This window comes from Cnephaeus nilssonii (assembly GCF_951640355.1).
Source record: "Cnephaeus nilssonii genome assembly, chromosome: 18".
In the NCBI taxonomy this organism is placed as follows: Eukaryota; Metazoa; Chordata; class Mammalia; order Chiroptera; family Vespertilionidae; genus Cnephaeus; species Cnephaeus nilssonii.
Genome location: NC_137089.1, coordinates 23993888 through 24006460, shown reverse-complemented (window position 1 = coordinate 24006460; position 12573 = coordinate 23993888). Strand labels below are relative to the sequence as shown.

General features: G+C 41.0%; 1 protein-coding gene across 1 annotated transcript; it reads left to right on the top strand.

Annotated features, from left to right (window-relative positions):
* Positions 1-606: 606 nt before the first annotated feature.
* On the top strand, positions 607-5094 carry LOC307114108 (E3 ubiquitin-protein ligase RLIM-like; the record flags this gene model as incomplete). Its single annotated transcript, XM_079796307.1, has 3 exons — positions 607-844; positions 2105-2284; positions 3692-5094. The coding sequence occupies 3 exons, from the start codon at positions 607-609 to the stop codon at positions 5092-5094; spliced, it is 1821 nt and encodes a 606-aa protein (XP_079652433.1).
* Between the last annotated feature and the right edge of the window lie 7479 nt (positions 5095-12573).

Genomic DNA, 12573 nt, shown 5'->3' with positions numbered 1-12573 from the left:
CACCTGCACGTGCCCTGACCAGGGCCCAGGCTGCAACTGAGGTCCGTGCCCTTGATCAGAATGGAACGCGGGACCCTTTGGTCTGCAGACTAACACTCTATCCACTGAGCCAAACCGGCTAGGGCAGAATGGCATTTGAAAGAGGCTGTCATATATACTGTAACTAGCTGCATCTGGGGTCTATAATTTAACATACAAATAACTAGAGCTTATCAGAGCCTGAAAAGCCTCCCGAAAGCCTGAGAGTAGGTTCATGTGGGTTAAAGGAGGTGAAGGACTGGGCTGGGTACACAATAAGCCCTTGTCAACATTTGCTGGTTTGGACTGAAATGAAACCTAACCTGAATGAGGTCCCAATTTGGTAACAATGGCGAAGATCATGGTTGCCTAGGCAACAATGACTAGAATGCTTGGTATAAAGGTGGGTCTCAACAGTTGACTCACCAGCAGCTGCATAACTGTAGCAGTAGGAGAGGTGAGAGAAACATAAGCTGAGGTGGATCAGGGGATCGACTGAGTCGTATCCTGACACCGAAGCAGGAAGTGTTTGTTTGTGTATCACCATCATTTTGTAAGAGTCTGATAATTTTCCACTTGTTCATCAAGATGGAAAACTCAGATTCTGGCGATGATGGAGATGAATCTGCGGCGCAGCGCAGAAGTCAGACGAACCGATTAGCTCGGGATTTCTATCGATTTGTGAATAACCTGAGTGAAGACGAGTACAAGCTTATGAAGGGTAACAATTTGCTAGGCAACCCAGGTGAAAGTACAGAAGAAGAGTTGCGGAGAAGACTTCACCTAGTTAAAGAAAACCTACTGGGCAACTCAGGTGAAAATACAGGTATACTTTGTGAGGGGAATAGGATGGGATGGATAAGGAACTTCATAACAGTGAATGTCAACCAGAGATTATACAGAGTGGCACAAATTAATTTGGTGCTAAGTAACTTCTCAAAAAACAAACAAACAAATCACAAACCTAGCATTTACTCATTTTTGGTGAGAATGTCAAGGACTCCCCCACCCCCCACCCCCATTCACATTCACATTTGGGTGGTTTTATTTATGAAATAGCCTATTGATGTTTTCCTTGGTTTTCCACCTCAATGGAAAATTCCTCCTTCTACCTGAATTATTTTTTTCTATATAGACATATGACTTCCTCACCAGCAAAAAACAAGTATTTCATATTCTAATCAAGTATTTTTCAATTGGGGGCATTTTACAACATCTAAATATATTTTTGGCATCCTGTGGGCAGTGGCTAGGAATGCTGCCCAGCATTCCACAATGCACAGGATAGCTCCCTAAAGAATTGTATAGTGCCAAAATGTCAGTAGTGTTAAGGTTGAAAAACCCTGCTCTAACCTCAGGGCTGGTGGTTCTCTCCCAGTGTGAAGTAGAGACTTTTACTATGTAATGAAAAGGATACTGAAATAGTTTGGTTCTTGAACATGATCCTATATGCACTATGCTAGGTTTAGTCTACTCATTTATCTAACCTTCAATTTCATGTCAATTCAAAATACTGGTAACATTAATAAGTATTCCAATACTTTTAAACCTATAAACCTTCTTTATATTTGGGTAATGGCTATAAGAGTCTTATATTTTAAAACAACTTTATATATTACCAAAAGCACTTAAGTCAAAAGCCTAGAAGTAATGTGGACTAATGAGAATTACATAATAATGTAAACTGAAGAAAAATAGCAAGCACTGTATCTTAACTGGTATTTGTCTTGTTTAATTGCATTAGTAAATTTTGACAGTGGAGTGAAAAAACTGTTGTCACTTGACATTCCTCTCTCAGGATATGTATATGATGAACTATTAAAAATAGAACTCCTCCACATTCATTTTTAATAAAACAATACCCTAAAGTTATCTAGGATTATCTCTATCTTTCAGATAGAATTGAAACTTTCAATTTGCGGCGTGGTTTACAAAATATTAATTCTATAAATGTAAAATTCGTTTACAAGATATGAGTATTTATCATCATTTTAGTTTGTTTTTGAAACAACGTTTCAGAGTGCTATCCTATGATGGCTCTGATCTTGGTATTTCCTTTCTGTGCTCCCCACTTTTTTGTTAACAGGTGAAGGAAATTCTGCAGATGATGTGTCTAGCAGTGACTCTTTAATAGACTGGCTTATCTCTTTTGAACCAACTGAAAATGTGACAAGTGGGCAAAGAGAACCCCAACCTTGGAGAGAAGTGAGCCAAGTTAATCCTCCCAGTGATTTCAGATTCAGTTCGGGCAGTTCAAGTGTAGAGAGTAAATATGCACCATCTACAAGATTTCCCAGAGGACAAAGTGTGGCAAATGGTCACAATCACATGGAAAATCCACCATCTGAATCACGATTTATAAGACCATCTAAATCAGAACAAAGTACACCAAGGCCATCAATAAAAGTCCCACCTACCAGAGGTCAGAAAAGAGCAAGAAGCAGAAGCCCAGACCACAGTAGAACCAGAGCAAGAGATGAAAGTAGGTCACCTCCACGTTCACTGCATCCACTTTCACAAAGTCCTCATCATAGTCAATCATCTACAAAGAGTGGCTCTATAAGAGACCAGCTTAACTCTGTTGAGCAAACTAAAAATGTGATATGTGGGCAGAGAAAACACCAACCTTGGAGAGAAGTGAGCCAGGCTAATCCACACTGTGATTTCAGATTCAGTTCTCGAAGTCCAAGTGCAGAGAATAAATATGCACCATCTACAAGACTTCCCAGAAGAGAAAATATGGAAAATAGCCACAGTCACGTGGAAAACGCACCATCTGAATCAAGATTTACAAGACCATCTAAATCAGAACAAAGTACACCAAGGCCAGCAATAAAAGTCCCACCTCCCAGAGGTCAGAAAAGAGCAAGAAGCAGAAGTCCAGACCACAGTAGAACCAGAGCAAGAACTGAAAGTAGGTCACCTCCACGTTCATTGGGTCTAATTTCACAAAGCCCTCATCATAGTCAATCATCTCCAAAGAGTGGCTCTGTAAGAGACCAGCTTAACTCTTTTGAGCAAACTAAAAATGTGATATGTGGGCAAGGAGAACACCAACCTTGGAGAGAAGTGAGCCAGGCTAATCCACACCGTGATTTCAGATTCAGTTCTGGCAGTCCAAGTGCAGAGAATAAATATGCACCATCTACAAGACTTCCCAGAAGAGAAAACGTGGAAAATAGCCACAGTCATGTGGAAAACGCACCATCTGAATCAAGATTTACAAGACCATCTAAATCAGAACAAAGTATAACAAGGGCATCAATAAAAGTCCCACCTACCAGAGGTCAGAAAAGAGCAAGAAGCAGAAGCCCAGACCACAGTAGAACCAGAGCAAGAACTAAAAGTAGGTCACCTCCACGTTCATTGGATCAAATTTCACAAAGTCCTCATCATAGTCAATCATCTCCAAAGAGTGGCTCTATAAGAGACCAGCTGAACTCTGTTGAGCAAACTAAAAATGTGATATGTGGGCAAGGAGAACACCAACCTTGGAGAGAAGTGAGCCAGGCTAATCCACACCGTGATTTCAGATTCAGTTCTGGCAGTCCAAGTGCAGAGAATAAATATGCACCATCTACAAGACTTCCCAGAAGAGAAAATGTGGAAAATAGCCACAGTCACGTGGAAAACGCACCATCTGAATCAAGATTTACAAGGCCATCTAAATCAGAACAAGGTACACCAGGGCCATCAGTAAAAGTCCCACCTACTAGAGGTCAGAAAAGAGCAAGAAGCAGAAGCCCAGACCACAGTAGAACCAGAGCAAGAACTGAAAGTAGGTCACCTCCACGTTCACTGGGTGAACTTTTACAAAGATTCCACCACAGTGCATCATCTCCAACTTTTGAGCAGCCTTTCGTAAGTGAGACTGAGAGAGCTTTTAGATCTGGGCACCAAGAAACATCGAGACAGCGAACAGCTGCACTTGAATTGCAACATAGGCATCTTTTTGCAACGTCTGGGACAAGGAATGCTGTTCAAGGAGAATCTTCTCCAGACACAACTGGTGATGGTGAATCTTATGGATTGAGACAGATATATCCAACAATATGCCTCTGTTGTGCAGTAGGACAAGTTCATCCTGTAGCATATTCTGAGAGAGACAGCATAACTAGTAGAACTCAAATAACATCTGAGATACCAAATAACAGGGTCACTTTAGAAAGTGAACAAGGAGAACTTAGGCATATGTTTTCATATTATGAACAGGCAGATATGAGAGCTTATGTTAGTACCATTGGAATTCCCATTTGTAGAATTTTAAGTACAGGTATAAGTGATACAATATCTGGTGCAATTCAAAGCACATTAAGGCAGACAGTGACATATTTTAGTGACTCAAGTAATCTTATGGACAGTGAGAGTGATTTAGAGCCTAGGCAGTCAGCCCCAAGTCGATACATGGAAAGGGCAGAGTCACCCAATGGAAGAGATAGTTCTCATGGCAGAAGTTTTAGTTCCAACTCAAATTCTAGCTGTGATTCCTGTTTACATTCCACATTGACTTCTAGTTCAAACTCCAGTTACACATCCAGTTCCAGTTTCAGTCTGATGTCCAATTCCAGTTCCAGTCTGATGTCCAGTTCCAGCTCCAGTCTGATGTCGAATTCCAGCTCCAGTCTGATGTCCAGTTCCAGCTTCAGTCCGATGTCCAGTTCCAGCTCCTTCAGTGATGAAAATTCAGAAATCAGCACACTGTTCTCTGAAGGCAGTGATGAAAGAAGATTCTCACCACACTCATCAGAAACCTGGAGTGACAGTAGATCTATGACCCCAATAACGTCAGATGAAAGTGACTCTTGGGCCTCCCTTGATCAATTTTTTCTCTTGAATTATAATGATAACCATCCTACAGGGCTCAGCAAAGCAGAGATTGACAACTTGGCTATAAGACCTTTTGCTAAAAATGATACATTGAAAGTGTGTATCATTTGTATTACAGAGTACACAGAAGGCAACAAGCTTCGCATACTGCCTTGCTCCCATGAATATCATGTGCACTGTATTGATCGCTGGCTGTCTGACAACTCTACTTGTCCTATTTGTCGCAGGAAAGTAGTAGGTTCTTGTTAGAAAATTTTAATTGATATCTGAATTCTCAGCTATATAAACTGTTATAGTGATGGCTTATACCCACTTTTGGAGTGATGCTTAAATATAACAATCTGAATCTAATTGTAACAATGCACTGAACCACTGGTTCTTGAAGGAATTATTGTACTTTCCCAAATTTCTGTTTGAGAATAAAAGGAAATATATATATATTTCAAATTATTTATTTGCTTAGATATTTTTTATTAAGTAACTAGAGGCCCAGTGCATGAAATTCGTGCACGGGGGAGGAGGGGGTGGTCCCCTCAGCCCAGCCTGCACCCTCTCCAATCCGGGATCCCTCTCACAATCCAGGACCACTGGCTCCTAACTGCTCACTTGCCTGCCAGCCTGATCACCCCTTACTATCCCCCCTGCCGGCCTGGTTGCCCCCAACAGCCCCCCTCTGCTGACCTAGTCTCCTCTAACTGCCCTCCGCTGGCCTGGTCACCTCTTACTGACCCCCCCTGCCAGCCTGGTTGCCCCAACTGCCCCCCTCTGCCGACCTGGTCGCCCCACACAGCCTGCTGTTCAGTCGTTTGGTCATCCCTCACTAACCCCACTGTCGGCCTGGTCGCCCCAGGTAGCCTGCTGGTCATTGCTGTTACTGTGACGGTGTCCTGGACAATTTGCATATTCTTCTATTGTTAGTATAGATGATGTCAGGATCCTTTTTTTTTCTTTTTATAAATCTTTATTGTTCAGATTATTACAATTGTTCCTCTTTTTTCCCCCCATAGCTCCCCTCCATCCAGTTCCCACCCCACCCTCTGCCCTTACCCCTCCCCCCCACAGTCCTCATCCATAGGTGTACGATTTTTGTCCAGTCTCTTCCCGCACCCCCAACACCCCTTTCCCCCCAAGAATTGTCAGTACATTCCCTTTCTATGCCCCTGATTCTATTATATTCACCAGTTTATTCTGTTCATCAGATTGTTTATTCACTTGATTTTTAGATTCACTTGTTGATAGATATGTATTTGTTGTTCATAATTTTTATCTTGACCTTTTTCTTCTTCTTCCTCTTCTTAAAGAATACCTTTCAGCATTTCATATAATACTGGTCTGGCGGTGATGAACTCCTTTAGCTTTTTCTTGTCTGTGAAGCTCTTTATCTGACCTTCAATTCTGAATGATAGCTTTGCTGGGTAGAGTAATCTTGGTTGTAGGTTCTTGGTATTCATCACTTTGAATATTTCTTGCCACTCCCATCTGGCCTGCATAGTTTCTGTTGAGAAATCAGCTGACAATCGTATGGGTGCTCCCTTGTAGGGAACTAACTGTTTTTCTCTTGATGCTTTTAATATTCTCTCTTTGTCTTTTGCTCTTGGCATTTTAATTATGATGTGTCTTGGTGTGATCCTCTTTGGATTCCTTTTGTTTGGGGTTCTCTGCGCTTCTTGGACTTGTAAGTCTATTTCTTTCACCAGGTGGGGGAAGTTTTCTGACATTATTTCTTCCAATAGGTTTTCAGTATCTTGCTCTCTCTCTTCTTCTGGCACCCCCATAATTCGAATATTGGTATGCTTGAAGTTGTCCCAGAGGCTCCTTACACTATCTTCAAATTTTCGGATTCTTTTTTCATTTTGCTTTTCCAGTTGGCTGTTTTAACTTCTTTGTATTTCAAATCTTTGACTTGATTTTTGCGATCCTCTATTCTGCTATTGGATCTCTGTATATTATTTTTTATTTCAGTCAGTGTATGCTTAATTTCTAGTTGGTCCTTTTTCATATCCTCGAGGGTCTCGCTAAATTTATCAGCCTTTTCTAGAAGATTCTTGAGTAACCTTATAACCATGGTTTTGAACTCTATATCCAGCCGTTTGCTTTCCTCCACTTCTTTCATTTGTGACCTGTTTCTTTGTCTCCGCATTTTGGCTGCTTCCCTGTGTTGATAGAGTGGCTTTGTGTGCTAGGTGTCCTATAGGTCCCAGTGGCTCAGCCTCCTCAGTTACCTGAGGTGGACACTCTTGGTGCACCCCTTTGTGGGCTGTGTGCAGTCTTGTTGTAGTTAAGCCTTGATTGTTGTTGGTATCACTGGGAGGAATTGACCTCCAGGCCAATTGGCTGTGAGGATCAGCTGTGTCTACAATGGGAGAACTTCTGTGCTGGAGACACCCTTATGAGACAAGACTTGCTTCAGTGGGGCTTTGGTGCTCACTGAGTCTGCCCCCTGAGTGTGTCCCTTATGGATCTGAGGAGTTGTAATCTGGATGGTCTCACTCTGACCCCTGGGTACATTGGCTCTTGGTTCTCCAAGGAGATGCTAATTTAGCCTCTGCCTGAGGCCACCCAGCAGGAGCTACGGAGAGATATGCCGATTCCTCTTCTTTGTTTGGGTTTTGGAGGTGCCCAGATGAGGCCCAGCTGTGAAGCAATGCAAGCTGCTGTGGGGCCTTGGGCCTTCCTTTGGATCTTCTGGGTCTCACTGACTCAGCTGCACTTTGTTAGGTAAGTTTAGAATTCAGAGGACCAGGCCATTCATATGCAAAAGCCTCTGTGCTCAGCTTGGATGGGGCAGAGTCTCAGGGAAGAGCAAACAACAATGGATTCCCATCAGCCCTGTCCTAAGAGGCCCCTGGTCTCAGTGTCCCGTGGTAATCGCTGCAAGCACCTCTGAGAGAAAGCTGCCCTTGAGTTTCGCCCGCTGCCAGACAGTCCAGTTTCTCCCCGTATGAGTCTGGGTCCCCAGCGTCTTGCCCAGAACTGGAGTTCAGAGCAGTTGGGAGCTTTTGTCTCCCTCCTGATTGAGAAAGCCAACCGCGTACTCAATTGCCAGCCCTCTCCGTGCACACGCCTTCGTACCTCTGCCTTCCACAGCTCCTGTGAGTCTCAGTGTGCTTTTCTCTTTCCTTCTAGTTGTAGAATTTCCACTCAGCCATCCTTCCTGTGGTTCTGGATATTGTCTGTTTTGTCTTTTAGTTGTAGTTTTGAAATTGTTGTGCGAGGCAGCAGTTTAGGTGTTTACCTATGCTGCCATCTTGGTGTCTCCCAAGATCCTTTTTTAAAAAATATGTTTTTATTAATTTCAGAGAGAGGAAGCGAGAGAGAGTGAGAGAGATAGGAACATCAATGATTAGAGAGAATCGTCGGTCAGCTGCCTCCTGCATGCCCCCTACTGGGGATCGAGCCCTCAACCCCACATGTGCCCTGACCTGGAATTGAACCATGAACTCCAGGTTCATAGGTTGATGCTCAACCACTGATCCACACCAGCTAGGCAATATTTTTTTTCCAAATTATAAGAGAAAGTTTATTTAGAAAGTTATAGAGGTAGTAGAAGTGAGCCAGCTGGGTTGCACAGGCTCAGGAAACAAGTTACAGAAGCACTAGAAGGGCCATTGGAGCTTAGGAAAAAGAAAGGCAAAGGTAATGCACCTGGGAAGGGGAAGGGAAAGGTGTAGGCATGCCCCTGAGAGGGAGAGTACACTGAGAATAAAAGGAAATATTACAAAGATAAATAATATTGACCTACCTGACAGTAAAAATTCATACTATAGCAAGTGACTGAATTTCTAGAAAAACTTAGCAGATACACTGGGTTGGGTTGATTCTCATTTCATAAGAGAAATGTCTTAATATGACATAATCAACCCACATAGATCCTGGTAGTCTTATCTAGTCATGTAAATTCCAGACATCTATCTATAGCCATGCCCTTATATTGGATATGGATGCAAAGAAACAGGAACTCAGCCACAATAATTATGCAATATAGGAATTTATTGGAGTCACATAAGTCGTGATACATTCATAGAATGGTGTAAAAAGCTTTGAAAACCTCTTCCTATCTCTCTCTCCAGCAGTTTACCACATCCTAATACTACCTTGACTTTTCTCCCATTCCCCACTACCAATGTATCAATCAGAGTCCTAGCCGAAAATTAACGACACGCTTGAAAAAAGTGATGGAATAGCATTTAATGAAGAGACTACTTTTTATTTTATTTTTTAAAGTATATTTTTATTGATTTCAGAGAGGAAAGGAGAGGGAGAGAGAGAGATAGAAACATCAATGATGAGAGAACCATTGATTGGCTGCCTCCTGCATGCCCCCCACTGGTGATCGAGCCCGCAACCTGGGCATGTGCCCTTGACTGGAATCGAACCTGGGACCTTTCAGTCCGCAGGCCGACACTCTATCCACTGAGCCAATCTAGCTAGGGCAAGAGACTACTTTTTAAAATGTGCAAGGAATGGAGGGAAAGCAAGAGATGATGAAATACCCTGAGGCTAGCAACTGTGGGAAGCCTGTATTATCACTACTAGGCTTCAGGGGGCATACAGACTGCAACTCAGAATGTGCTGTAATTGTAACAGAAGGCCACCCAACAAGAGCTGTGACCTTAAATAGACAAATGGCAGCCACTGAGGGGGTTCATGGAAGTAAATACTCTTACCTTGCTTTCCTCCTGACTTCTAACCTCCTGTTGGTAGTTCACATTGGCCAAATCCAATCTGAAGACACAGAGCAAGAGAGACTAGTTGAAAAAGCTATTAAAGGTCAGCCTCCTGGAATCACAGATCAGGGTAGAGAAGGATGGTGAGTGTATCTGAAGAGCAAATCAGAGACCACCTACCACAACCAGCATTCCCAACTCTCTTCAAACCCAGTCTGTCTATGCTTTCTTGCTGCTTCCTCTTGTTCTCTTAGACTCAGCAATTTAACAACCCTCTTAAATACTCCTATCTTGTGTGATAGAGAGGACAAGTACATTTTATCTTTAGAAGTGATGAGGTGAGAAACCCTTAGAACTCAATTCTCTTAAACATTGCTTTGCACTTTGGTTTGCTGTGCTTACAAACAACTAAAGAAAAAGGGCAGTATAGGTATTTCTTTTTTTAAAAAATACATTTTTATTGGTTTCAGAGAGGAAAGGAGATGGAGAGAGAGATAGAAACATCAATGATGAGAAAGAATCACTGATGGGCTGCCTCCTGCACGCCGCCCACTGGGGATTAAGCCCTCAACTTAGGCATGTGCCCTTGGCCGGAATCGAACCTGGGCTCCTTCATTCTGAAGGCCAACACTCTATCCATTGAGCCAAACCAGCTAGGGCAGTATAGGCATTTCTTTAATTTTTGCCACATGAGTATATTTAAGTTTCAATATGTTTTTATATATAAGTTTAGTTCATATGATTATTTTAAAATAGATTCTTATTTCTTATAAAGGGTTTTATGGTTTATACAAGCCTCTTAATCTTTGGGCGAATGATCCCAAAGCACTTAGTTGCTGCTTGGAGCCTCATGTGCTGCAATCTGAAAGCCTTAAAAATAAAGCCCAAATTAAAACATGTCTACTAACTCAGTGTTAACTGTCCCCAGTAAAAATCAAAATATCACCCCAAATCATTATTTAAAATCAAATTTTAGAGTAGGCTTCCTTTCCAATCCAAACATAGTGAAGGATTTTTCTCCTTAATGCAGCCTAAAAAACTCCTTTTTTTTTTTTTTTGGAGGGGGGCAGGGAAGGGTATATTGGCCAGTCCAGAATATTTTACTTAAAAATTTCAATCCTGGTTTAGGTGAGAATACATTATATTAAGATCTAAAGTAATAATCATAATAGTCATAAATTGTGTGCAATATGAAACCTATATAACCTATATAAGTGTGGATAGTGTTAAGTATAAACCAGCACTAAAAATTTAGTCAGAATAATTACTGACCTTTATTTCCTATATGAATTACTAGTAGCCATAGGAATTGCACAGAACTTGTAAAACATAAATGGGAAGTGGAGGTGAAGTTTTTAATGTGTCTTTGAGCTAGCATATTTTTCACACAGAAGATACTTGCATGGCCAGAAATGTAGACTTAGATCAAGCCTCTAAAGTTTCACATTAAATTATGAAAGTTGTGTGAATATTCTGTTTTTTATTAAGTATTTCTCATACCAGATCTACTTCATTTAAGGTAAGTAAAATAATTATAACAGTAGTTGGCTTTCTTGCTATCCTAATTTTTTGCTTTAACCCTCAAAAATTTAGGAAATTCAAATGAAGGAAAGTCTACTGTAATTACCCACATTTTTGTTTACTGTGCTCTTTCTTCCTTAATGATATCCCAAGGTTCTTTCTTTTATTGTTACTTTTCCTTTTAGAGAACTACTTTTAGTCATTCTTTTTGGGTAGGACTGCTAGTAACAATTCTCTTAGTTTTTATTAAAAAATGTTTTGATTTCCTTTTTATTCCTTAACAATATTTTGGTTGAATACAGGATTCTAGGTTGAGAGTTCTTTTTTTTTTAGCAGTTGAAAAATATTATGCAACTTCCTTCTGGTCTTTGGTTTCTATTGAGAAATCCATTTTATTTTATTTTTTAAAATATATTTTATTGATTTTAGAGAGGAAGGGAGAGGGGGAGAGAGAGAGAGAGAAACATCAATGATGAGAGAGAATCATTGATTGGCTGCCTCCTGCATGCCCCCTACTGGGGATCAAGGCCGCAACCCAGGCATGTGCCCTTGGCCAGAATCGAACCTGGGACCCCTCAGTCTGCAGGCAGACGCTGTATCCATTGAGCCAAACCAGCTAGGGCGAGAAATCCATTTTAGTTCCAATTATTTTTCTCTTAAAAAGTAAGGCCTTGTCTCTTGCTGCTTTCAAGATGTTTTCTTTGGCTTTTAGAAGTTTGACTCTGATATATCTTGGTGTGCATTTCTTTGGATGTATCCTATTTGGAATTTGCTCAAGCTTCTTTAATTTGTAGGCTATGACTTTCCCCTAATATTAAGGAAGTTTTCAGGCGCTAGTTCTTTAATAACTTTTAATCCCTGCTCCCTTTCTTTCTTTCTTTCTTTCTTTCTTTCTTTCTTTCTTTCTTTCTTTCTTTTTCTTTCTTTTTTTAAATTACTTTCCTGCTCCTTTTCTTTTCTCTTTCTAAGACTTCTATGACAGGATTGTTATATTTTATTTATTTATTTACTTACTTATCCTCACCTGAGGACATGTTTTTATTGATTTTAGAGAGAGAAGAAATGAGAGAGAGAGAGAGAGAGAGAGAGAGAGAGAGAGGAAAAACATCAGTCGTTACCTGCTGTTCTTGCCCTGGGGATCAAACCGGCAACCTAGGTATATGCCCTGACCCAGAATCAAACCCACAACCTTTTGGTGCATGGATGATGCTTCAATCAACTGAGCCACTAGGCCAGGGCAGGACTATTTTTTTAAGTTTTTTTTTCTTATAGTTCCACAGTTCTTCAAGGCTCTGTTCATTTTTTTTGTTCCAGTCCACTTTTTTTTTTATTGTGGAAAAATAACACAAACTTTAACATTTAAACCCCTTTTAAGTGTACAGTTCAGTGTCATTAAGTGTGTCCACATTGTGTACAACCATTACTATTTTTCCACCATCCCAAATTGAAACTCTCCACTCATTAAATAATCACTCCCTATTCCTCCCTCTTCCCAACTCCTGGTAACCATTATTCTACTTTCCCTATAAATTTGACTATT